Source organism: Ambystoma mexicanum, chromosome 8, assembly GCF_040938575.1.
Source record: "Ambystoma mexicanum isolate Mex_15411 chromosome 8, UKY_AmexF1_1, whole genome shotgun sequence".
Classification (NCBI taxonomy): Eukaryota; Metazoa; Chordata; class Amphibia; order Caudata; family Ambystomatidae; genus Ambystoma; species Ambystoma mexicanum.
Window position 1 is genome coordinate 326,362,289 of NC_090929.1, and position 26,514 is coordinate 326,388,802.

General features: G+C 44.9%; 1 protein-coding gene across 2 annotated transcripts in view; it reads left to right on the plus strand.

Annotated features, from left to right (window-relative positions):
* LOC138471886 (uncharacterized) overlaps positions 1 to 25,773 on the plus strand; it is a 302,508-nt gene extending 276,735 nt beyond the window's left edge. For both annotated transcript variants that reach the window (XM_069609746.1, XM_069609747.1), the window contains 2 exons: positions 4,503 to 4,718; positions 16,195 to 25,773. In XM_069609746.1, the coding sequence (XP_069465847.1) occupies positions 4,503 to 4,718; positions 16,195 to 16,316 (338 nt within the window). In that variant the 3' untranslated portion in view covers positions 16,317 to 25,773. The remainder of the gene's footprint in view (positions 1 to 4,502; positions 4,719 to 16,194) is intronic.
* The last annotated feature ends 741 nt before the right edge of the window (positions 25,774 to 26,514 follow it).

The window sequence follows — 26,514 nt, forward strand, 5'->3', positions numbered from 1 at the left end:
TAGCGTTGGATGCGGAAAAGGCATTTGACCGCATGGAGTGGTCCTTTCTCTTTCAGGTACTGCAGCAGATGGACTTGGAGGGAGAATTTCTGACAATGGTACGTGCAAACTACAAGACACCAATGGCGAGAGTGGTGGTGAATGGTATCCTTTCTAGGTCGTTTAGGTTGAGCAGAGGGACGAAGCAAGGCTGTCCGCTCTCCCCGATGCTGTACGCATTACACTTAGAGCCCCTTTTGCAGGCAATAAGGGAGGCGGATGGAGTGAGGGGCATGCCGTTTGGGGGCGAACAGTACAAAGTAGCGGCCTTTGCGGACGACATGCTTCTAACTCTGACGACACCTGTCGAATCTATTAAGGAGTGTAATGTCATATTGGAAAGGTTTGGAGAAGCGTCGGGCCTAAAGGTGAACATTGATAAATCAGAAATATTAAATCTCACTTTGAAGGATAGGGAACGGGAAGCTCTAAGGGCATGCACCCCCTTTGTATGGAGCTCAGGGGGAATCAGGTATTTGGGGGTGAAGATTACAGCGAAACTTGAGGGTTGGTATGGGGCCAACTACCCACAATTGTTAAAGGACATTAAGCGGGATTTCCATAGGTTGGGTCGGCTAGCGGCAGTGAAAATGGTCACTCTTCCAAGGCTGCTATACTTTTTCCAAGCAATTCCCCAGGAGGTGCCAGCAAATTTCTTTAGGGAGTTGAGAACTCTAACTAACGAATTTCTTTGGGAAGGGAAAAGAGCTAGGATTAGTAGGCACTTGCTGGAGGCACCCAAACGTGAGGGGGGGCTGCCGCTACCGAACTTCCAGCAGTATTATGAGGCTACGCAGCTGAGAGTGATTAGAGAGTGGCTCCAGGAAGGGGAAACGGGTCAAAATAAGTTGCGGGTGAAAATGGACAGGGCTGTTGCGCATCGTGCTCTGGCGGAGGTTCTGTGGCTACCTAAATATAGTAGACCAACACATTTATATATGAGCTCAGTGACGAAGTTGGTAGCGGACAACTGGGATAAGCTGGTGCGAACCAAGGGGTTAACGACATTCCCTTCCCCCTTCACGCCCCTTTTCAACAATGGGGAATTCACTCCAGGGATGGAGGGGGGGCCCTTATACAATGGAAGAATGGGGGATGCAGGAAGTTGGGAGACCTGTTTAGGAGGGGGGGAAATACTATCCTTTGTGGAATGTAAAAGGGAATTCGGGGTACAAGAGGGAGAGAGGCTCCGATATGTGCAATTGAGACATTGGGTCATGAACCCTGGCATCAAGGAAACAGTAAATAGGGAGGCTACACCATTTAAAAAATTCCTACTGTCAAATGATGGGTTCAAGGGGCTAATTTCGAACCTTTACAAGATATTGGACAACGCAACTGTTAGGCAGCAATGGCCCTATATGAGGAGATGGGAGGAGGTACTGGGGAGAGAACTGGGCAGAGAGGAGTGGGAAAGGTTGTGGAGAATGATTCCCAAGTTGGCTAGAGCTTCTCAGCTGCAAGAAGCTTGGTATAAGATTCTGTTCGGCAAGCACTATACACCGGCCCGTCTGCACAGGTTATGGCCAGAGGTACCTGGGGTCTGCTGGAGGGGCTGTGGGATGATAGGCACGGCAGATCACATTTGGTGGGGATGCCCGATAATTGGTCCCTTTTGGCAAGAAATTCAGAGGGCGCAAGAGCAGGCCTTCGGTCCCAGGGGGGCCCGAACGCCGGAGCAGACTCTGTTGGGGTTGAGGAAAGGCCCGGCAGGTGGGGAACCCAGGGCACGTGAGAAGGCAGAGTATTCCTGACATTGCCAGCCATAATGTTGGTAGCACAAAGGTGGAAGAGCGCAGAGATTCCCAGGATGCAGGATTGGCTCCGTAAAATATGGGAGATTATTGCACTCGAATGGGCGGCATACGCCATGAATGACAATGTCCACAATTTTGCTAATGATTGGAGAGAGATCCTAGCTTTCCTTAAGGATGATTTCCGGGTGGTTTGGTGTCCGCAACGTTTAAGACTGTTGGATCTGCAATTAACTTCGTGGAGTGGCCCATGGTAGGGTGGGACTGAAGCCTGAGCAGATGTGCTTTGGGGGGTTCGGGGGGGGGGGTATTTGGGATTAGTTGTTCTGGCTGTTCTGTGTTTTGTTGTAAATTCAATAAAAAAGAGTGAGGAAGGGGGTTTTGCTCAGTTACCTTGACATATTGTTCCGAACACTGCTTTTTCCTTTACATATACATCTTTCCCTATACACATTTATTGTAGTAGAGTAAGGGCATGCAATAGGTTTTTTTAGTATAGGCCACTTTTTTTGACTGACAAATGACTAGAACTGTGTTTTTTTTTACTTTGATGGTTGAGAGTACTCCCATCCGTAGCTATAGGGCAAGTTAGGAGTTTTTCAAAGCCGCCTTTCAAGTTACAATAAAGGTTTCTGAACTTGCCAATCTTGTGTCTATGTCTAATTGTGTTACCATGCCTCCCTTACAAATGTTCCATAATTTTTTGTGGGGTGTTGGGAAACGTCCAAAGATTCCACAATTCATTATGCTCCGCAGCGTCAAGGAAGGAGTCTTTGGTTACCCGGACTTTGAAATATACCACAAAGGGTTCATACTTAAAAAAGCTGCTCATTATTTCACAATAGAGGAAGGCATGTCTCCACTCTGGTTGAGAAGGAGAGAGATGCATTCAGGCCATATGATCTTTGTAATTTGTACTCGATGGGGAAGTTGCCGACTGTGAAGAATAAGTCACCTACTGTTATTGCAGCTAGGGCAGCTCTGCATCGCTGTGGCACCATCCAGCACTCCAGATAGCGTACAAATGCTTGTCCTGGCGTAGCTGGATCAGGAGGGGAGTGTTGAGGGCGGGGAATGTTTTGAAGGAGGGGAGAATGGTGGGTTTCCAGGAACTTCAGCAGAGGTTTCACTTAGGATGATGCAGTCTTTGTTGTTACAGAGACTTATTATGTTGAGTACAACGCTGGAGGCTAAGCCAGAACTCTAACATTTTTGAGACGTCACCAAGCATTGTGTCTACTTATGGTCCTATGATGCACATGGAGCCATCGCATTTAGACTCCTGGGATAGACCGAGACACATTTGGTCAGATGATCTAGAGTATGTAATTTCACCTGATGAGTGGGGTAGATTGCTCAGGGTTGGTTTCTGGTCCAGAATGGATATGAATTTGAGATTAGTCAGGCAGAAGATTTTGTGACAGCTTTATTGGACACCTATGCAGATGTTTGGCTTCGGGTTGTTGAATGATGATATTTGTTGGGAATGTGGTGGAGACTTTGTTGCATATGCTTTGGAAGTGTTTGAGAGTGAGAGGGTTCTGGGGGAAGTTTTGGATAGGATTGATGAGGTGCTACATATTGAGTTCCCTAGATTACCTGCTCAGGTGGTGTTGTTGCCAGGTGAAGGGAGGTGTGGATTTACTGAAGAATATGAGGAGTGGCTCAATAAAGCTTTAGTGGTTGCAGAAAAATAGATTTTAAAAGTTTGGACGACTAGAAAGAAACCGCTAGTGGTGTATTGGTTGGTGGAGATTCTGTCTAGTTATGAGAAGGTGATGTTGTTGAACAGGGCCCGTGAAAATGTTTACCTTGAGTTGTAGACACCGTTTAATGATTTGCATAACTGCCGTGTGTTGAAGGTGTGCATTGTGAAATATGTTGTGGAATGGGTTTGCGCTGTGTTGTAGAGGTGAGGGGTAGATGCATGTATTTTTGTGTGTCTTGTGTCTGGTTTTTGTGGTTTTGTGTTTGTTAGTTGTAAACCTGAGGGATGTTTTTCTTTACTGTTGCTGGTTACTTCAAATTTCAATAACTGTTTTGAATGTATTTCGGAAGTTACACTAATTCGTAGTTATGACCCTCTGTATTTGGAGTTTCATTTTGTACATGATTGTTCATTTAATATGAAAACTGATAAATAAATTAATACAAAAGAAAAGAAAAAAAAGGTCTAAGCGACACCATGCCAAAAGTCATATAATTGAAACACCCTCTGCTTATGTACATATTTGAACCACTTCTAACAGAGCCTGTAATTTCAACACATTCACATTTTTCCTTTGCTTGGCAGCAACTCTACAACAAAATGTTTGACTACTTAATTAAGAGTCAATGTACGCTTCACTCCAAGTGCAGGCACCACTGCAGATCTCGATGCTATTCTTTGTTTTAGGACCTTGATACCGATCACTGCACCGAAGTCCTGGTTTGCCACACCAGATAAGGTTTTAGGGTCACCATTAACCTCATGCCAATGGGGGTCATATTGGGTATCAAGGCCACTAGATGCAGCAATCTGGGTTAAGTGTCATGGTACTTTAGTTATATGGTGCATGAGCACAACATTCATGCATTCTTGAGGACGTGGTTCTCAATTCCTTAATTCTGAAAAATCTATACAAATCCAGTCAAATTCTAAGTAAATGTCATAGACTCTATAATATGGTATAGATATTCATAAGAATATTTTCCTCTTTCCAATCACAGATTTCATCTTGCGAATTAACCGTAGGAACTTGGGAGGAGAAACATGGAAACATACCAGTGATCTGGGGTACCCAGTATCATGGCGGATATCGGAACCTGAACTACCCAGGGCATATGGAAAGAATACTGCTTTTGCACCCATGCAGAAAAGGGTGCTGTCTGTTCATGTACCAAAGAACCTGCTTCTTAAAGACCATCTGTTCTCACAAGCGAGGGGTGAGTGTCAGGACCAATGGTACTTTCTATGGCTAACAATAGCTCCTATAATCCAATGGTGAAGTTACAACTAACTGTACATGTCTAGAATGTCAAGAAAAACAATAGGAACCTGCAGTGACTATCAGGTACAACAGCATCTAGCATCATTTGCACATAAGTGTTCTATTAGTTAGATAAAATAAGAGCACAACAGTGATTATATAGACGTATCTTGGCACTGAATTATCACCGAAACAGTTAGCACTGTTCCCTAAATAGCAGGTTTACAGTTTTTTTCGAAAGAGCCCAGCTTTGATTAGCTTCTTAAAGTGTAGGTGGGCTGGCTTGATTCCAAAGTTCTGATGCAGCAAATGAAAATGTCCTGGCCCCCAAATGGGGTTTCTTCACAGGTTGGCAAATAGTGAGAGGATGTCCCAACAGGAAGGTAATAGGACATATAATGTAATATATTCTGAAGAATCAGTTGTCAAAGTAAACAACAAGGTCACTCACTGACGATGAACTTTTCAATAGAAATGTATGGAAAATGTTGGTAGAAAATACTAGTATATGGCAGAGATCAGATGAAAAAAATGTAAGACTTATCAAAATGCACTTACATTTGGTTGGCATGATTGAGGTTCAGGAATGGCACAACCCTATTTACTCTGAAATACATCAAACATATAAACTGCATCATTTAAACTGGTAGATACATCTTAAAAAATGCAACACACTTTCTATGATGTTAACAAATCGAAATAATGAAGCCTAGAATCTTTTTGCAAAATTTGTCCTGGGGAATAAAATCTGAAAGCAAGATCAAAGCCTCACAAATTAAGGAGACATGATGGATTTATATATATTGTATTAAACAAATTAACATTTTTGAAAATAAAAAAGAGTTCCAGGACCATGCAAATGGAGATCTTCAATAATGAGAATGACTACTTCTATAAAACAACACAATGCAAATCATATAATTCTCTCCGTATTAAGTTGTTTCCATGGCCAGCAATATAATAGTCAGACCCGTTAGGTCATGTGTGTTGCACAAATACATTTAAAAAATAATTGTTTTTAAGAGAATGAAGAAAATGAAAGATTATCTGGGCCAGCTGAAATTCCAGTTGTCATTTTTGAAAGAAAACCCAGACACAATGGATGGTAAGGAGATGTCTACACAACCCTCTGGTAGTTGGTGTGCAACTATCTAGCCTAATGGTAAAACAATACTCACAATCAAAAGAGAAGCCAATCTTCTGTAAATGAAGTAACGATAGATGAGCAATCAGACTGAACTTCAGGGGTGAAAGAGGGCTGGTTCAAGTAGTCCACACAGTTAGCCAAAGAAAACACCCAACACTGGTGTACTGGAAAAATAAAATATACACATTAGTCACACATATGAGCTCTATTAGGTCACGTTAGTGCCTTTAGGTCAATTAAGACTCAACTCACCTCTACTGCTAACATGTAAATCCACTACCTAGTGATAGGCACTGCGCATATAATTTAAGTGGCAGGGGAAGATGAGGGAACCCTACGAACAGTAAAATATTCCAATCACATAGTCATTATCAGGACCCAGGAAGCCACCCAAACCATGATCAAAATGTTCCTAACCCTCTAGCACATAGTAACAGGACTGATACAAATGCACACTAAACATTAAATGCATATAGACCTAGAGGGAGAAAAAGGGCTTACACTTTAATAACTAACCCCAGAGTGAATCGCAAAAGCTAAGATTAGATAAGACTGATAGTACTAGCTACAGGACTCATGGCCACAATGGCTCTTTACACTCCTAGAAAATATAGTTATACAACAGAAGTCACAAGTAAGACAAATTAACAAGGAAGTTCCGTAGGCAGCAATGTAATGCAAAACTTTAAAAATGCAGATAAAACCAGGAGTACAAGCTAGAATTCTAGTCTTTGGTTTTAAAACTCAAGGGACACAGTGGAGCCCATGAAAATGCAAATGTTCACGAAAGTACCAAGTCCCTTCAGAGGAATTTCAGGTAAGTTTTAAAAGTTCCACATAGAAATAACAGAAAAATGTCAGTAGACAGATCTGGGGTTGTGATGAAAACAGGTAAATTGCGGTTCTACCCCAGAGTTGTAGAGAAGACCACATCCGACCCCCTGGGGATGCCAGGGAAGACCCTCTTGGAGAATGAGATCTAGTGCAGGTTTGAGACTCATCAACCCCAGAGAGAAGAGATGTAGAGCATAGATTGAGCCAATGTAAACCAATGGCAAAATGTAGTTGAAGGCAATCTTCAGATCTCAATGATCACAGACCACTGGGAGCCCTGGGGGTAAGTATCGTAATTAACCCAGTAATACGCAAACAATGGACCTCAGTGGTGAGGTTGGAACATTGGTACTCTGCCGCGAGTCTAGCAACAAGAGAGGCCGCAGTAGAGAAGAGTACAGATGGTCGACTTCTTAATGGATACTGTGTATATGAATGATCAGCACCAGGTGCCATCAGTCACTCAGTATAGCAAGACACACTGGTAGCCTTTGGCTGGGGTTACAATTTCGCAAGTAACCGGAGAAAGAAAATATTTTTTGAATTTCAGATTCCCTAGTCGGCCCTGTATGCACGACTGTAAGCACGACTGTGAAATCAGCGACTTGGCCAACTTGAATGGTGAAGACGGAGAGATACGTCAGATCTACACCTCCTCCCTTGTCCACTGGTTTAATAGTGAGAGTGGTATTGTTTTGCAATTCTGAAAGGCTTATTATTTCTTCCCTAGTTAAACTGTGGTGTGCAGGTTCAGAGAATATCTTGGGTAGATCTTTGAGAACCATTTTTTCAAAGGTAACAATTTCAGTGGGTATATTGGAGTCAATTGAGATGAAGTTAGATGGTGGTCGATAATGAGTATTATGGGCAGTCTCATCAATTTCTTTTCCATTAAAAAAGGACTTAAGTCTAAAGGTTGGGAGAAATCTTTTAAGTTCCAACTCAGGTTTTCTAATGCTAGTGCTTTGGGTTGGGACAAAGTTTGAACCTCTAAATAATAATCGTGTTTGTATATCCCTAAGGGGCACAGATGATAAATTGAAAATGGGGGTGGCCATCGCTGATACGCTCGCTGTCTTGAAGTGCTTCCAACACCAAGACACATGGCACATGCAATAAAAACAGGAAGTGGCTGTTAAATGGCCCAGAAAACAATCCCAACACAGAATCCTGACGCAGTCAACGCGAAGGGCCTGATGGGAGGAGGATGGCATCCCAGGAAGGACATCCAGCAGCTGAAAATCCAAACTGGAGCTTTGCCCAGGAAACAAGGTCCAACTCTTATAGCAGTATCTGATCCTAAATAATTACACACCACTTCATAACAAAATTCTTCCAGCAGATAAGTACACGTGCTGCAAACCTGATAATTCGGACAGAATTGAGTGTAGGAACAGGGTCTCCCCTAGATATCCCATACACACAAGGGCTGGCCTAGACACACTTCCAATAGCACAAAGGGCTCAAAGCAACAGTTCTGGTGGCTAGCTAATCAGATTAGCCCAAAAAACTGTGAAACACAGAGGACCACCCCAACAGAATGTGTAGTGACCACGTGTGAGGCTAGAGGCTGGTCTAAATCAGCCTAGAAACTCTAAAGTGTGCAGGGCTGGGATAGAGTGATCCCATCTGTGCACAACAGCCATTTTAGGCCGGCCTTGCAGTTTCTGCAAACAAAGAAACAAATTGGGCAGAGCAGGGGTTAAAAAATACCTTAGTGTACGGAAGAATTACATTTGTGGGCATTTTGTAGTCTCATTTTATTGGACCTGTACACTCTTGGCTTTTCCCCCATTGGTTTTTAGGCTTTCAACTTAAGTTCCCCTGCCCCTTTTTTGACTTATGGTCCTATGGTAGCCTAGTTGGCTACTAGGACTGGAGTGCCATTTAAGTAACCTGTTTTGTCTTTAGGATGATTCTGTCACCCTACATTGGTTTAAGGGAGTGGGCCGGTAGCAGCTGTGCTTTAGTTTTGGCTTCACTAGGGCTTTAAGCCCTGTTTTTTTAAACCTTTCACCATCTGTGTAATTATTGGTCCAGAGCTCAAGCCTGACTGTTCAGATCCAGTGAACCACACCTGGAAAAGAAGACTTGCACTCACTAGGGTGTTTCAGGTCTCCTGTACTGATTTTATAGGAACCATCACTGTGTGTACCTACCTCGGGTCTAGGGTTGGTAGATCATTTGCCATACTTTCCTGTTGTGGTCCCTGTAGTCCTTGGCAATGATTCCATACAGGTGGGTCCTAACTACATTTTAGCATTCACTTCTTTTGGGGGCTGACCCTACTGTACTGACTCTTCTTATGGGGCTGCAGGTTCTCCAACAAGCCTCTGGAGCTCCTTTTTAGGGACCCTTCTGGTATTTTCTAGGATACTTTCCAGCTCTATCTGCACCTGTAGGGGAGAACTGGGACTGACCTGGCTATTCACCATAACCGCATGTCTGCCTACTGACTTCCTACAAATGGAATTCCCAGGTACTTACCTGAACAGTGGCATTTCTCCTGTGTGCCCGTGGGGTCCCTGGATTGTTACACCAAGACTGGGATTTAAGCACCTACCAGCGATGTAACAGGAATGTTTAATCTGTGTATTACACTCCCTTCTCTTGAATTATAATATATCTTTCCTTGCTACATATGTCTACTTCCTTGGAGTGTATTATGCCCTTCTGGGCCTGAGTAGTGTGATACAAGAGTACATCCTCAACTGTGGTGGTAGCCCTCCTTGGTTTTTTGGACCCTTGGTGCCCCCGTTTCCTATCTCAAGAAGCTATACAACTTTGCTGTGTATATATATATTACGCATATTAGTTTTGTAGTAGAGTATCGGACAAAACCTGTATGTATTCTCAATCGGAAAGTATAAAACTACTAATAATTGTTCTTTTTATTGGTCTTATTTGTTATTTTCCCCCTCCCTTCTTTTTATAATTTTTCAATTCTATTTGGCAAATTACTTTTAAAATAAATTATCATCTCTATTTCATTCACATGATTCTTTGATTTCATGGTAATTGTAAATAACCTATTTGTGTCTAACAACACATGTGGCTCGATATCTAAGCGCTGATGGAGCTCTATGTGTGAAACACTTGTAGGCCTGAAAAAACGCATAGCCAATCCTACCCTGAAATAATGTACAATTAATTGAGAATTAAACTTGGACTGGTTTAATAAAAAGGGACTACCAGACTATGATTAAACCACAAATTTAGAGAATAACCTTTTCATATAACCTCAATTTATGTCCATAGGCGAACGGGACACCCATTTACATTTCTTCCAGATTTTGATATTTTGGTACACATATCAGTCAGTTTCTAATGCTGCAGCTACTATACCCCATACAAAACATAAGCCACGAAATTTCTAACAAATGAGTTGGTTTCCCGATTCGGTTAGCACAAAATCCCATAAAGTATACCCCATCATACCGACTTAAGATCTGAGTCGACAATACACACACACACACACACACACACACACACAGTCTACCGACAAGGAATTAACTAAAACAAATTTGCATTCTGTTACCTCTGATGTACATCTTTTACACCTCAGTTTTAGCACATTATCTGTCTTCGAATGAAATGGCTTCAACTAAGCAGGGTGCCCAGCATACAACTATGTCTTATACCAAATTTCACAAAAGCACTAAAATGACTAAAGGACAGTACCGTCCCCCTTTATATCTTGAACATGTATTTCTTTTAAACCAAAGTGATGATCATTTACGGTTGTAGGAAGAAATCCTCCATTCAGTGGACAATAGCAAATAAAAAAGTAGCAAAGTTAACATAGTAAACTCGTCTCAGTATGTTCTACACCTATTTAAATTGGAAATCTCATAACTCAAACATGGAGCAGATAGCAATTATTGTAGTACATAACCGGGTCATTCAGTACTACATTTGGTTAAAAGCTGCTTAAACTATTTGGGCCATATGAGGTTCAAAGTGAAAATGTTGTGTACTGTGCTGAGGTTATTTACAACTAAGGGGTAATCTGGGTTAAGAAAACTGAAAGCTTGATTTGGAAAAGGTTACTGGGCCCAGATAAGTCTTCTAAAATCAAAGCTTCAAAGCTATGAGATACAAGCTCTGCATGAAACAAAAAATAAGAATATAGTCCCAGAATGAATCCTAACTAAACCGAGATGATACAATGGAGCAGATTATCAAATCTTTCTTTTTTGCGCAATTGAGGAGATGCGCAATTGGATTTCCCCACTTGCGTCAAAAAAAGTATCTGTTCAATTCACACCACATCCAAGATGCACTCACTCAGGTGCCCTTTTTTCCCTTTGCAAATCATAAGGGGCCTTTCTGAGTGCATCGCAAAATCATGAATGGGAACCGCTTTAAAATACCCAGAAACGAGGGTCATCCCTCTCTTTCCCTATCATTATGTTCTTATAGAGTGTGACAGCCGTGAGTTGAACTGTGGCTGTCACACTACTATTTCCATCCCCAAAAGGGCGTGGCAATGCTTTTTTCCAATCATTTCACAGAGATGAGTGTTAAAGGAGATGAATTCCTCACTGATGACACTTCACTCGGTTGCTGGAATAAGTAACTTCTTTACTTTAGTTCTGGTTACTAGTTTCCAAAGGTATCAGATAAGTATATTAGGTAAGAAAGAATAAAGAGACATCTATCGGCACCCTCTCAGTCAAGCAGCGACCTTCCAACCGACACTCAGGGAACACTCAAACACAAACACAGACTCAACATCCCAGAGGCAGGCATTCCACAGGCATTCCAAAGCACACAAGCTCATGCGTTCCAGCCCTGCATTCCAGGGCACGCAAGCTCAAAGCACAGGGTCAGCAGAGAAAGCAAGACATAACAACAAGATCTTTATGGGCCCCAACTCTGTGAAATGCGCTCCGAACAGCCACGTGGTTGCTGGGAACCTGCCATTCATAAGTGTTGTGAGCAGGGGGCGTGGTTGGGGGAGGGATGGACAGTGCATCTTTGCACCACTGTCCAGTCCAGCCCCTTCTGAAATGCTCAGGTTAACTTTGTTGAATAAGATCACCTCACTATTTCTAAAAGTAGTGGAAATGATAAAAGTTCATTCTCTGTGCTCATTTTTTCTGGTCTGCGCTATTTCTGGAGAATATGGCCCAGTGTGTTGAGACTTATATAGTTAATGCCATTTTTATTGGTCATCTAACAATAGGTTGACTTTGTAGAGCAATTTATTTATGTCCATATTCCTTCAAAAAACAATTAGTGAAAATAAGTTCCCATTCGAAGGGATGAACTGGTCCCGGAATCTCATTTATCATTCATAATGATGGACCAAAGATCCTAGCACACTCCCCTGCTGTTGATGTATGCAGCCGCAAGATATTAACACTCACTCCACGTCTTGTCACAATCACTTATCGCCATGGAAATGCGGAAGACACTCTCGTCTCTAATGCATATCAACACAGCGTTTCTCATTTCTCACTTTCTGTGTTTGTTTCTGGTGGTTGGCTCTCACTGCTTGAAAGTATTTTTAAGGATAAGGGCCTCATTACAAGGTTGCCGGTAACTCGGCGGTGCTACCGGCGGGTTGACGCCAACCCGGTAACACTGTTACCACTGCCTGATATCCTGGTGCCAACGGGACATCACAAGTGGTGGCGGTAACGGTTACTCCGCATTTCCATGGAGTCCTGTGCTAACAGTGCTGGTGCTTCCATGACAACCATGCCGGTAGGTGCCTGAACCCCCCCAGCAGGTCAGGCCTGCCGGGGGATCTGTGGCCCCTACCAGCATTGTTGTAGTACGACGGTCCGGAAAGGGTGCCGGTACATTGCTACCAGCACCCATATTTCGGGTCCGCCATACTTGCAATGAGGCCCTAAATGTTTGCTTTACCAAATTTCTTTATACATTATTGTGAAAGTATAACATACACAAGCTTCCTATACATCAGGCACTTTAAGTGTTTTAAATTAAAAAAGATATAATGATGCATGATGGATTTATTGGTGGCGTTATGCATTGAGAGGTGAATAGATTTTGAACAAAAAAACTGTTGGGGCACTCTAGTTTCCGCCGCTAGTATCAACCTCTAGCCCACTCTTCTGATCCTCATCGGATGCAAAGCAGTCTCTCTTGCTAGTCTCTCTCAGCAAATGTGTCTCTCATCCCTTCCTAACTCTAGCAGTATCTGCCTCAGCTAGGTATCTCCTTCCACCTAAAATCATACAACACCTTTTCTGTCTACTTCCACATAACCTCTCTCTCCTACACCACATTCCCCTCCTTCTAGATGGTACCCCTTACTCTGCCTGCCAAGGTGAAACCTCTGTCTCTGGTCCCAAACAATTCCCTTCTGACACCAACCTACCAGAATCTCATTCTGCTCTAAACCCCGCTACTTACCTGCCAAAATGCCTCAAGCTCAACCTTAAAAGTAGTACCCTCTTCCTCTCTGTACCATGATTTTCCTCCCCATCGCTTGGCAGTCGCTCCTCTTCTAGGGCCTTGGATGTAACAGGCCTCTGTTCAGAGTCTTTAGGGCAAGGTTCTCCCAGGATCTGCCACTTTCCTCCTGCCAGCTCCTCCAACCATCCTGCCTGGCCTCCCAGGGTCTGCTTCTCTCCTTCTACAATCTCTTCCCAGGTGTGACTCACACTAACTGGGCTGGCTCCCTTTAAAGGTTAAACTCTCCTAATGGTTGATGCTTGGGGACATGATTTACACATGGGATGTGTGGGCTGGGCTGGCCTGCTGTGAGTGGTCTGTGTGCTCAGGGTCACGTGGTTTGCTGGGGGCTTGCATGAAGTCATATCAGGGCCAGCCATCATTTTGGATTTCATACTGGTCTTAGTAATGCAATTGTTCGCCTTCCATTTCCCTGGAAGCTTAGTTGCAACTGCCTGCTCTGAGTAGAGCTCCTGTGTATAGACATTTTGTATTTATTTGATTTATATACGCGCTTTCTGTATTCCCCCCATATGATTTAATAGCCTGACCATTTTGTGGTAAGCCTTGGGAAGTATTTGTACGAATTAGCATGTATTTATTGTTTGTGAATTAAAACATTGTAACTCCTGCAACATGGACGTCAGAGACAAGAAACAATGGGGGTCATTATAAGGTGGGCAGTAAGGGATACCGGGCACCGGTAAGGAGACCGGTGCCGGTAATTCCTTACCGCCCTACTACAAGGTCCCTTAGCGGGTCCTGACAGTAACGGCAGGTCTGACCAGCCGTTATGGACGGGACCCGCTAAGGGACCAGGGCGCAAATAACGGGCTTGACATGCGCAAGCCCGTTATTTGCGCCCTCCCCATTCCCATTGAGCCCTATGGGGGCTCAGTGGGAATGGGGAATGGCATTTTCATTGGGGACTTACCGGTCCCGCAAAGGTCGGACTACACCGGTAAGTCCCCATTGAACTAGACCAGTGCCGGACCCGTTATTGGTGGCAGTCATGGCGCAAATAGCGCCATGACTACCACCAATCTCGGAATGAGGCCCAATGTTTACTTCGAGCAAGAGAAGCGCATACGTTTCTTTGTATTCACTGTGTTCAGAAGCTACAACTTGTGTGTTTGGAAGCTGTTTGCAGGGGTCCCGCAAACTGCCCAGATCCCACAAACTAGTAACGATGATTCCTCCGGCAGTGCTGCCAGAAGGCAAAATATATCATTCCCATTGTCCAGGTTTGATGAATGTTGCAACTTTATTACCTTAAAGGGAAAAGGGATCGCTTTCACCATCGCCATAACGGGCCTGGTTCAGGGCAGTCACATATTACTTCTACACGATGGAGGCTCTCTTCTTTCGGGTTCCTCTGGCTCTGGTGGGACTTGTGGTCCTCAGAAAGGGCTCCTAAGGCTGTAATGTGACTTCATCGGTCTGTGGACCGGGGCCTTTTCACACACCATAAAGTTGCCCACTCTGTTTTTCATGCAGTTTATTGACTTGCCATTATGATATTTTAAGTCAACCCTCAGTAGGAGTAGGAGGGAGGGTTGGTCTTGGCTTGAGATAATGCTTGTCCAAATCTTCCACCAAATCACGCAGTCAGTATTTCAGAAATAGGGAAGAGTTGCTCTTAGAAGGTCCCCATCCTCTCTTTTTACTAAGAGGCTGCCGTCAAAGCTCCTATTGAGACATTGGACAGACAAAAGTAAATAATCAATCAAATTCACTATACAAAGAAATTATAACCAATACACTGATAATATTAAATAAATGCAAATAAAAATGTACTTGAGTGAAACATAAAGAATAGAATAAAGTAAGCTTGTTTAAAGAACTAGGTGTAAAGATAAGGGTTGGAGTTGGAAGAGTGGGGACCCCTTGCTTCATCTCACACAACCCTTTTGACTTAAGTTTGGCACACCTCATCTAAGGGGCAGGGAGCAAGGTCCATACAGGTACTTCATAACTGGCGTTCTTGCGCCTGCTTTCAGACAAAGCAAGGAAAGAGTAAGTGCATGTTCAAATAGGGGGCCACTTGGCTGCTTCCACACAAGCAAAGCTTTTCAGGGTAAGGGATGAATAATTACTTGCAGGGCATCTTTACAACCCACCCACAACAGCACTTTACAGGCTTCCAATTATGCAGGAATACAAGGACTGTAAGAAACAAGGAATGGTATCTGCTGTATGGGGCCTGCTGGGCCTCTTACAAATAACCCAATGTATATTCTCTACCACCCAGCTAGAAATCCTGGCAAAGATGCAGAGAGTACGAGGAGGCTCACCCATGTGCCAGAGCCCTTTCCTGGAACCTAACTACGCCGGCCCATGTTTACACACTATAAACAAGGTTAAACCTTAGAGAATAAAAAAAAAAGTCCATGGCTACATCCCTGAAGGACAATGCTACAAACTTTACTCTCACACAATAATAATTAAATGCACTGCAAGACAATCTTAAGACTAAGAGGCAGCCTACTCACAGAGATTCCTTACACAGAATGCGAGGACATTCTTACCTTGTGCCATAAGGGGTGACTGTCCCTGGAAATGATTCAAAGTGTTACTCACGGTTTGGAACATAAATAGTAAAGCAAAGGTTGACGGGCGGGAGCAGATTTCTCCCCTGCACTCATAACACCATGGCACAGAGTGATTTGTTTTCTCTGCCACATTTTGCCACGTTGCCTTACTTTCGCACCCTTTTCTTTTCCTGTTCTGCTTCTACTTCGCTTGACCGGTCGTTCCTACCATTCAGCTCTTTGTTACTTCCCTTGCAATCTTTCTCCTCCATCTCCACGTGTCCCTCTAACCACTTGTGCTTTTGGTACTCCCCTTATCTCGCCTTCCTTTCTTCTCCTTTGCACCCCCTTTCTTTTCCACCGAACGTTATGCAGGTGTGGGTCAAGGCTATAGCACATTCTGAGTTGCCAATGCATATTGTAAGAGCTACACTGTGAAGCAGTCTATGTGAATTTCCTTATTACTAACCTATCTATGTTTTGCCCCACAGCCTCCTTTCAAGGGCGTCTGAATACCTGGTCCCAGCTCCATCCGGGGCGTCTTTTGCAGGTCCAGCCTCAGCGCACTGGGGGGACACAATCTCTGGGGAAACCTGTCTCCAGCAAGCGGTGAACAGCAACCATGTGCTGGGGCAGTGCTCTGCAGCAGGAAATCCAGCATGGCGCCGAGCTGCGATGGCAGAGGAAGCCCATCTCCATTGTCTGCTGTGCAGGATGTCTGGCCTTCAGCATGGAAAGCCAACTGGGCGTTGCTGGCACGTTCTACCTCTTCATGCAGGGCTGTGTTCCTCCCACCCATGAATTTAGACATAAATCAAGGCAGCAGTTGAGCTAAAGGCTGTAGCATACATTTGTTGTCACATGGTTGATGAGAGGTGTTACACTTGAATGCCTAACAAGTCTTTGAGTGCAACTTCCCAACTCTTTGTTCATTTAGCTATGCCTAATACCTATTTCTGTACGACCAGTGTGTGCACACAAAGCTAGCTACAGTTATGTGAGGTGAAATACATCTACCCGATGCTCACACTATAACAGTGCACATACCTCTCTACTAACAGTATGAACCAAGGAATGCAAACCAGCCCAGAGAGTGACCTCTTTGTTGTACCTTTTCTATGCCAAATTCTTGGTAAAGCTGGTGCTACAATAAGATACATGGCGACCTAAGGTGCCAGCAAGAGAGTGGGGACACGAGTTGCCATATTGTCCATACGTCCATCAAATGTAATCCTATTGCACGGTAGGAGTGTGCAAAAATGCAACCTTGTCTGAAGCTACATACACTCTTGCAATGGCCCCTGGTTCTGTGTTAGAGAGTGTGAGCGCTCCTCTACATTCCTAATCACATTACCAATCTCTATGGAGGGATCAGTCTGCTGCACAACACTAATTTCCAGTATGTGAGGGTTTGGGCTCCCGCCCAAGAACAGTATTCCCGGGGAGTCTCAGCACCCAAGGAAGCGTTTCAGGTTGCTTCGTCTGGAGCAAAGGCTTCCTTCAAGTCATCACAGCGAGCTTCCTCTTGTGGCACCACAAGCAGAGAACAAGGCTTCTATCCAGAAGAGCCGATGAACCTTGATTAAGTAGGAGCAATTCAGATCCACTTAAAATGAGTAATGCCCAAATCAATAAAATTAAATACAAATTAAGAACTCTTGGAAGGAAGGAAATAATTGCAGAATCGGCGGGGTCGGGTTGAACAGTGAGAAAGCATGCAGGGAAAACCTCAGGAAGCAGTCACTGAAGCAACTGCACAAAGTTCAAAGTTGTCAGGCCTCTGCTTCTTTAGGATACATGTGTCAGATTGATCATGGTGTCTTCTGGCTGCGCTAGGACCCAGGAAGGGTTCTAGGAAGCTCTGAAACCAACGCATTTCATCGAAACTCCTGCTGCAAAACCACCAGGAGATCCATAATAGAAATGGTGAATACTACATGTCAATTTCTCCTCTGTGCTGCGAGCAGTTTAGAATATGGTTCCTGAGTCCTCATCAGTTGGCACAAGCATGAAACTTTAAACGATATAACAATATAACTAAGTCTGTGAGCTTTGCTGCACCACAGTGTTAATCATTGTTATATCTTGACCACTGAGGTTCAGCAAGGCACACAGACCTTCAAATGTAATGATCATTAATTAAGGGTTACCTCATTTTTCATAAAGGTCTGAGGCTTCCTGTCCTCACGATCTTCTGTCCAGTTACTCCAAGCTTTGCCCTGGAGAGCCTGTGAAACGCCAAGCTGAAATGCAATGTTGCCATGATTGCAGCTCGTTAATCCACTTCAGGAGTCTTTGTCTGTCTGTGCCAGGAAGCCAGGCCACTCTTTGGTAGATCACAGGAGTGTAGGAGCTGGGACATGGGTCGATGGGGGGCTAAACCAAGGACATAGGACCACCAGTAAGGAGGAACTTCAAGCATTATCTACTGGCTCTGCTTGTAAGGATGAACCAATTTACATGCTTTCCAAATCCTTTCTCCCGGCAATCAGTGCAGGGAGTGATAGCATTCCTGACCTTGAATGGGATAAAATGAGGGGCAGAAAGGCTGGCTGCCATGATGGCATCGGTGGCAGAAGAATCCGCTCTTCAAGCATGTGTAGGATTCAAGGTAGCCAACAAGAAGAACGTTACACTGAAGTGCACAAGGCCAGTGGATGTCGAGAATGAGTAACACTCCATGGAGCGTGGGAGGCTAGTCATGTACACATGAGAAAGACAACCCCCAAGTCCATAGGAGTATAAGGGGTGGGGCTTCATGAGCAAACATTGAGGAGCTAATCTCATGATTAAGTAATTGTTTGGACATCAATGAAGCGCAAAACGCCAGCGTCTGGGAATAAGTGAGACTCTGTTATTGAATGGAATAAGGTTCCTCTGACCAAGGAGGGAACAATGACTGAAGAAAGCGCTTTGCTTGCTGCTGTCATCATCAGCACTGAGGATTCAACACGGCGGGCAGGTCGGTCGCCCGGAACGGCGGATCCCCTCGCGGGACCGCCGCCCGGGCGCACCCGGCCCCCGCAGGGCGCATTTCCTCCGTGGCGGTGCACCGCGACCGGCTCCGGGTCGGCTGGGAAGGCCCCGGGGGGCAGGTGGCTCTCCGCTCCGGCGGAGAGTGTTACAGCCCCCCGGCAGCAGTTATATATTTATACATTGATAGATTTATATCTATATATTTGAAGGCCCTATGTGGCATCAGTAAATAGTGTGCAGGGGACGGGAGGGCCCCACCTTTTGGGCCCTCTTCTATTTTCTATCATCAGCACTGAAGCCCTCTGTGATTGAACAAGCCACTGAGGTCACATGTCTAGTGGTCATCACCACGGTTGATTGCGGATAACTCTCTCACTGATTACATATTCTGAAGTCTCTGCCACCCACTGGTCTCACTTTCCTGCTGCCCCACCAGGGCATGTTTTGACATGGAGACTTTCCTTGAACTAATCAGTTCAAGGAAAGCCTTCATGGAGAGAGATCAAAAAGGGGTCAGAGGCGGCCGGCACCACCAGCATTTCACATACCTGCAATCTCCCTCTGTCATTCACAGTCATCCTGCCATTTACCCTTTCAGACAAATGAAGTGAAATGCAGTGTTACCTGGCAAAGAGTCCATGGGCCAGGCATACGTAGACACACATTTCCCTGCATGGTCTATGTGCATGAAACTAACATCATATGCTTCTACCAACTCCTCACCATTGCACAAGCTAAGGGATACAGTGTCCCACTTCCAGTGTCAACCAAATCCAGTCATGAGACAGGGGTCTCCGGCGTGCATGAATACTTGTCTTACCAAAGTCAAATATCACATGTAAAAAATAAGAACTTTTTCCAGCGTTGTTATTGGTGTGATAGATTTCTCACGGCCTGCCTTCAACTCCCAAAGACAGCCCAGAGAGAGTCATCTCTCTTCTACACACCATGAGCCTGGTGAGTGACTTTTATCTACTGTATCCACCAAACTCTCAACAGAAACCTCATGAAATGTTCTTAACTTCCAATCTCATAGACTATCAGTTGTGTCATTTTACCGTAACAAAAGGGTTAGAGGAAAGGGCATTTTCATGAACAGTAATTATTATCAGGCACAAATACCTAGATCCAATACTAGGAAAAGTGGAAGGGAAACTTACGTTTTAAAGATTAGTACTCAAATTGGTTCAATCACAGGGATCGCAAACAGCAGCACAATGTGAGCTATTCCCTGCCCCCCACGATGCCTAGGCCGACTATTAATCAGGCAAAGGTTTATGCTGCTTACCCTCAAGTCCAATATTCTATTCAGAGTCATATTGATACACACCTCTGGAAACTAGCATCAGCTTAGGCGGATGTTATGTGATTTAATATTATGTGGCATTTATAAAGTTATGATCTGCTGTTGGTATGGCCTTGTTGCATTCTAGGATGTCACAGTGTGCATCACTTCACAGTTCTGGGTTTCTGGTAGGCTGTAGTCTGTTCATTGCATAACAGATATTAGTGCATACAATTCATCACACAGATATTCATAGTCAGCATATAAAATTGATCAGAAGTATTAATATAATATCCACATCAACATCTATCTCTTACGGGTACCAACAGTAAACTAATACTGTGGATTGTAAAATGCAGTGTTGTGGTATGTAATGCGCTGTCAATGCTAATGCTGGCTGTGGCTTGGAAGCATTGTTTCTTGCTCAGGTGTGATGCTAACTGGCACTGCAAGATGGCAACAAGTGTGTGGTTGGCTCAGAGAAGAACTGCTAATGTGGCCTGTTCCAATTGAGACATGCAGATCTTGCTTATGAATATACATAAATCTAAATATATTGTCCATCAGTCACATGCCTCAAACTCATACTAAAGAAGGACAGACCCTCCAACGTGTCTGCCTCTTTCCCTATCTGCATCAACACTGACAAAGCCCACAAGTACTCCCCTCTGCATGTCCAAGATCCTTTTGAAGGATATCCCTGCTCCTGCTCTCACCACTTCTGGGCCTTGAAGGGAGATAGTCCATACATTGCAACCATTTTTGAGAATATGAATATCCGTTTGTTGTCCAAATCTTTCATTTACCAAATGTTACACACACAGACCCTTGTTCCAGAAGCACACTACCAGTAAAAAAACAATTGCACTGTCTTTAAATGCATACAGTATGTAATGTATTTAACACGTCTACCCCATGACCAGGGGTTTGAAAATGGACAGTTCCTTTGTATGTCTGAGCCCACATATCCCCACCATGGTACGCGAGATTTAAATGTATATTTTGGTCGTTCTTTTATTTACAATTACTTTTAATTTGCTCTAGGAAACTGAATTGCAATCTACAATTAATTGTTTAGTGAATATGGTCTCGAATCAATACATCTTTATTAGAATGTTTAATGTGCAGTGTTTCTTTCTTTTGCCACATTACGTACACCTCCCTAGTAACATAGCAGCGAGCTAGTCACATCATTCTGAAAGTATGTTTTCATTCTAAAGTAATATATGTATTCTAAAGTAATCATGCCACCGATTTACCACACTTTAACAAGGAATCACACCAAGCCTTTAGTTAAACATTTAATCAATCCAGGATAATAGAAATAATGCAGATAGATTAGTTGCAGATATGCAAAGGTAGCACACAAACAGGTAATAGCTGTTCCACTCCTTCCCCCGAAGCTGTGTAACAACCCGCAGAAGATTGGAGGAATAAAAGACCCAATTTGGGTCCAGTGGTCACCCCCAGTACCACAATAAGGGGTATTCATCCAAACGAGGACAACCCAACCCCACACAAAGCGGGAAGACCGCACTCCAGGGCCTTGGGCCGGAATATATCCAAGAAAAGTTCCCCCACCATGTTCCAACACTCTCACTCTGCCTATCTGGTCAAGGTTTCCCAGTTTAGACTGACCCATAGCCAGGCGGCCGTCCCTTTTCGGTGGCTGCCGCCAAGGTCTGGAATGCCATTCCCCTGGCACTATGGATGACAGTTGACCATCTTACTTTTCAGCGTCTGCTCAAAACTTGGGTGTTTTAATTTGTTGTCAGGCAGCTCTGTTTTCGTTCAAGCGCCAGGGTGCCCTCGGGTGTTTGTGCGCTCTAAAAATGTGTTTAACATAAGGCCTCCCACGCTCTTATCAGCTCTGCTGCGAGTTCACCGACACATGGATCAGCAGGGAGCTGATCCGATCGCATTTGGATATTCAGAGTGTTTCATACACTCATCTCCGTTCGCCGCGTGTTCCACGGCCCTGCAACCTCCTAAAATGGCGTCCATGGCACCAGCATACAACAACGAAGCCAGCTGTAATCACCGCCGCGGGCCCGAGCGCCCATTTGCTGCCTTCCTCTGCCTGCCCCTCCCCTCCTGCTTTAAATGGAGGGGGAGAGGGCCGAGAGGCGAAGCCGAGCAGGGAAGGCCGTGAGGAAAGGCCTCCCATGCTCTTATCAGCTCTTTGCTGCTCGTCTGCCGCCTGCCCGGAATCTAGGCCGCATCTCGGAGGTAAGAGTCAGAACTACAAGTCAACTCGCGCATACCCATGCCCTCATACTAGATGACTCAGATTGCGCACCCGCACGCTGCAGGCCACCTTCAAGTCTCATCCCCTCCCCACGAACACCCGCAATGCCCGGCTATGCTCACGCACCTTGCCGCCCCCGCCACTTGTGACCACGGCTAGACTCTTCCGCAAAAAGCCTACAGCTTCTATGAATATGGACAATATAGCAGATAATGAAGTACTTTACCACACCCACATGGATGCCACCCCCATACAAAATGTGTTACCACCTGTGTCCACCACCACTGAAAATGAGCCCCCAGTGTAAAATCTGTGGTTTGCAATTCTTCTACCACCATTTTGAATGCTACTGTGCCAAATGTGTTACCACCTGTGTCCACCACCACTAAAAATGAGCCCCCCAGTGTAAAATCTGTGGTTTGCAATTCTTCTACCACCATTTTAAATGCTACTGTTCCAAATGTGTTACCTCCTGTGTCCACCCCCCCCCCAGCCACTACCGAACTACATCTTAAATGCACCTTGATTAACGCTAGGTCCATCAATGCCCACGCTTTAGACATCCACGACCTCCTAACCACCCATGACCTCGATCTGCTCATGATCTCAGAAACATGGCTACACGAGGCCTCTGGCCCGGCACTCGCCCTCGCACTACCACCTGGATACTCCATCACTAGACAAGATCGTCTCTCCAAAGGTGGAGGTGTAGCAATTATTGCCAAAGACTGCCTTTCTATCAGGGAGGTAGAGAAATCCTTGCACAACAGTGACTACCTCCAAGTCAAAATTAACCTATCTCCCCAATGTACCATTGCTGTCCACATTGTCTATCGCCCCGCAGGCCCAACAGGTGACTTCCAAGCCTCTCTCATCCACCTCCTCTCTGACAACCTCAAAATCAATCAAAAGCCATTCTCCTTGGGGATGTTAACCTAGGTCTCCTGGACAGGAAGGACCCAGGAGCCAAATCCCTTGACTCAGCCCTCAAGGCTCTAGGGTACAATAACACCATCTTCAGCCCAACCCACACCCAGGGCAGAACCCTTGACTGGATTGCGCAACATAACTGCCCACTCATCATCACTGGAAACTCTCCCACCCCATGGTCAGACCACCACATCATCACCTTCAGCATCCTCACCACCTGCTCCACCACCCCCCCCACCCCAACCACTGCCACCCTGCCTTGCCAGAAGCTCCCGCCAACTCACTAAGGAAAAGCTACTGCCTTTCCTCCAAGGCCTAGCCTTCAGACCCCCTTTCTCCACAGACCCAGAAACACTCGCAACAGCCTACGAAGTTGCCATCAAAGCAGCCATTAATTCCATTGCCCCCCTTAAACCCTGTAAGTCCAAACCCACCACCCACTCCAACTCCTGGTTCACCCCGCACCTCCTCGCACTCCGCATTGAAAAAAAGGCCGCTCTCACTCAGTGGCAAATGTCTCACTCCGACAAAGACAAGATGACTTTTAAATCATGGTCCACTAGATATAAAAAAGCAATCACCATAGCTAAGGCCAAATCCTTTGAATCCAGAATCTCTGAAGCACAATCCAGCACTAAAGAAATCTTTGCCATTTTTAGGGAGCTTGAAACACCTACGCCCGCCCCCCAGAACTTCACCAAAGACAAGGCCTGGTGTGATGATATACAAACAGCCATGAAAAATAAATTGAGCCTGCTCCAAAACAAAATACTAGCCACGAAGCAAGCCCTACCCAACACACACACCCCTGTCCCACCACCAGCCCCGGACCCCCCCAACCTTTCTCATTCAAACCCATTCTAGAAAAAGACATCACCAACATAATGAGGAACATCAAACCCTCCAATTGCAAAGGTGATGCATGCCCAGCCACCGTTATCAAGGACTGCGCTGAAGCGCTAGCTCCTTTCCTTACAGCCTTTGTAAACGCCTCCTTTGCTACTGGGAAAGTCCCTGCCTCCCTCAAGGAAACTTGGGTCCGCCCTCTCTTAAAAAAACAAACTCTTGACCACAAATCCCCCAACAACTATAGACCTATCACCACTGTCCCTTTCCTCCTCAAAATACTGGACAAAGCAGCCTACCTGCAGGTTCAACACTTCATTGAAGAGAACAAACTCCTAGGACTCCGCCAATCAGGCTTCCACCCCAGACACGGGACTGAAACTGCCCTGCTTGACCTGAAAAACCAAATGGACGATGCCAGAGACATGGGCAAACCAGCACTTCTCTTACTTCTTGACCTATCCGCGGCTTTTGACCTTGTGGATCATGACGTCCTATGCCACCACCTCTCCTCTACTGCCAAATTCTCCCCTGAAGCCACAGCATGGATCACTTCTTCCTACAAGACAGAACCATGCAAGTATTCTCGGATTTAGCATCCGCATCACCAACTATCATTCTCTGCGGTGTGCCCCAAGGCTCCTGCCTTTCACCCACCCTCTACAACATCTTCACACGACCACTTTTTCTCATCCTCGACACCATGGGCATTTCATACACTAACTACGCCGACGACACACAGATCCTCCTCACCCTCACTGGCAACTATGACACTGACTCCATGACCCTCAACAACCTCTACAACACCATCAAAGCCTGGATGGCAGACAATGGACTATGCCTCAACTCAGGCAAGACTGAACTCCTTTTGGTAGGCTCACCCGACACGCTGAAAAATCTAGACTCCCAATTCAGTCATTTCACCATAGACTCCATCAAAATACCTGTCTCAGAATCAGTCAAAACCCTTGGAGTCTACTTGGATTCCAACCTATCCATGGATAAACAAGTCAACGCTATAGCCTCTGCAGCTGCATACCATGCCAAACTTATCAACGCAGTCAGGCCCTTTCTCTCCAAAGAGAACTGCACTAACATAGCCAGAGCCATCACTGGATCTAGGCTTGACTATTGTAATGTACTCTTTCTAGGCACCTCCAACAAAAGCCTAGAGAGGTTACAAATCATTCAGAATAGTCCTCTCCGGGCAGCCCAAGGCATTGCCAAAAGAGAACACATCTCGGAGGCCAGAAAACTAGCACACTGGCTCCCAATAAAAGAAAGGATCATCTTCAAGACTCTGACACTGACCCACAAGTGCATTCACCTTACTGCCCCTGACTACCTCTCCCAAAGGATCCATCCCGTCTCTTCTACAAGGCCAACCAGATCACCATATACTAACATGCTCTCTGTGCCATTAGTAAAAAAAAGTCAGAGCGGGCGGATCCAGCTTCCCATATCTCGCACCCACTCACTGGTAACGACCTACCTCCCACAATCCGAGGGGAGGCCTCCCTCAGCACCTTCCGCAAAACCATGAAAACCATCTTATTGACATAAGATGCCTCGCACCAGTCGAATACATCTCATATGTTCCTAATGCATAAACTGTATTGTAATGACCAACTGTACCAACCAAAATGTCAGCTCTATGCTTTGTCGAATTCATAATGTAGCACTGAATGACTCTATACCTGTAACTAAGCTCTTGCAAGTAACAGCGCCTCAATGCCCATGGGTTACTTGCGCGCTATATAAATATAAATAAATAAAATAAATAACAGGGACGTCTGGTGAATCCACTTCACGGCAGTCGGAAGATTGGAAAAAATAAATTATTAAATGTAAAAGCCTCAGTCGGTGGAAAAACAAACAGCAAAGCATTTCACACCACTTGGTGCTTGTTCACATATATGACAAAGGCGCCAGAGATAGCACAAACTGTCAGAGAATTTGATGACTCAATCAGGAACAGGTTTATACTCTGGCTATGGCATAAGAAGGGGTCTCTTTCAGTTATCCAGTCAGACTCAGTCAAGGTGTTGAAGCTATCAGACAAGATAGACCATCAGTGGAACCTTATAAAGGTCTTTTTAGCAAGCAAGGAACTAGCTCAGGGACTCCTAGCCATAGAATGTAGGACCTTCCTCCCAATATACTCTATGATACAGCTATGGCAGTTGATTCTACTTGCCCCACTGAGCTCTGCCACCTTTCCATCTTCCCAGAAGCCTCCATTGAGGAAAAATCCTGATCCGCCCAGAGTTACACCTTCACTAAATAATAACCTGTTGGCTACTTTACATTATCTTTTCAATTTGGGCCGACACCTGCCACCTCCTGTTGTTAGTAATGTTAGATCTTTTTGTAACTCTTCCCCATCATCCCAGCAGGGTTCCACAGAAAATAGAGCTGTATAGTGTGTTATCTGGAATATTTGCAGGCTAGCAAGTAAACTGCAAGATCTTGATTGGCCCTGAGTTTGTAAGTAAAATTGATATTATTTGTCTACAAGAAGCCTGG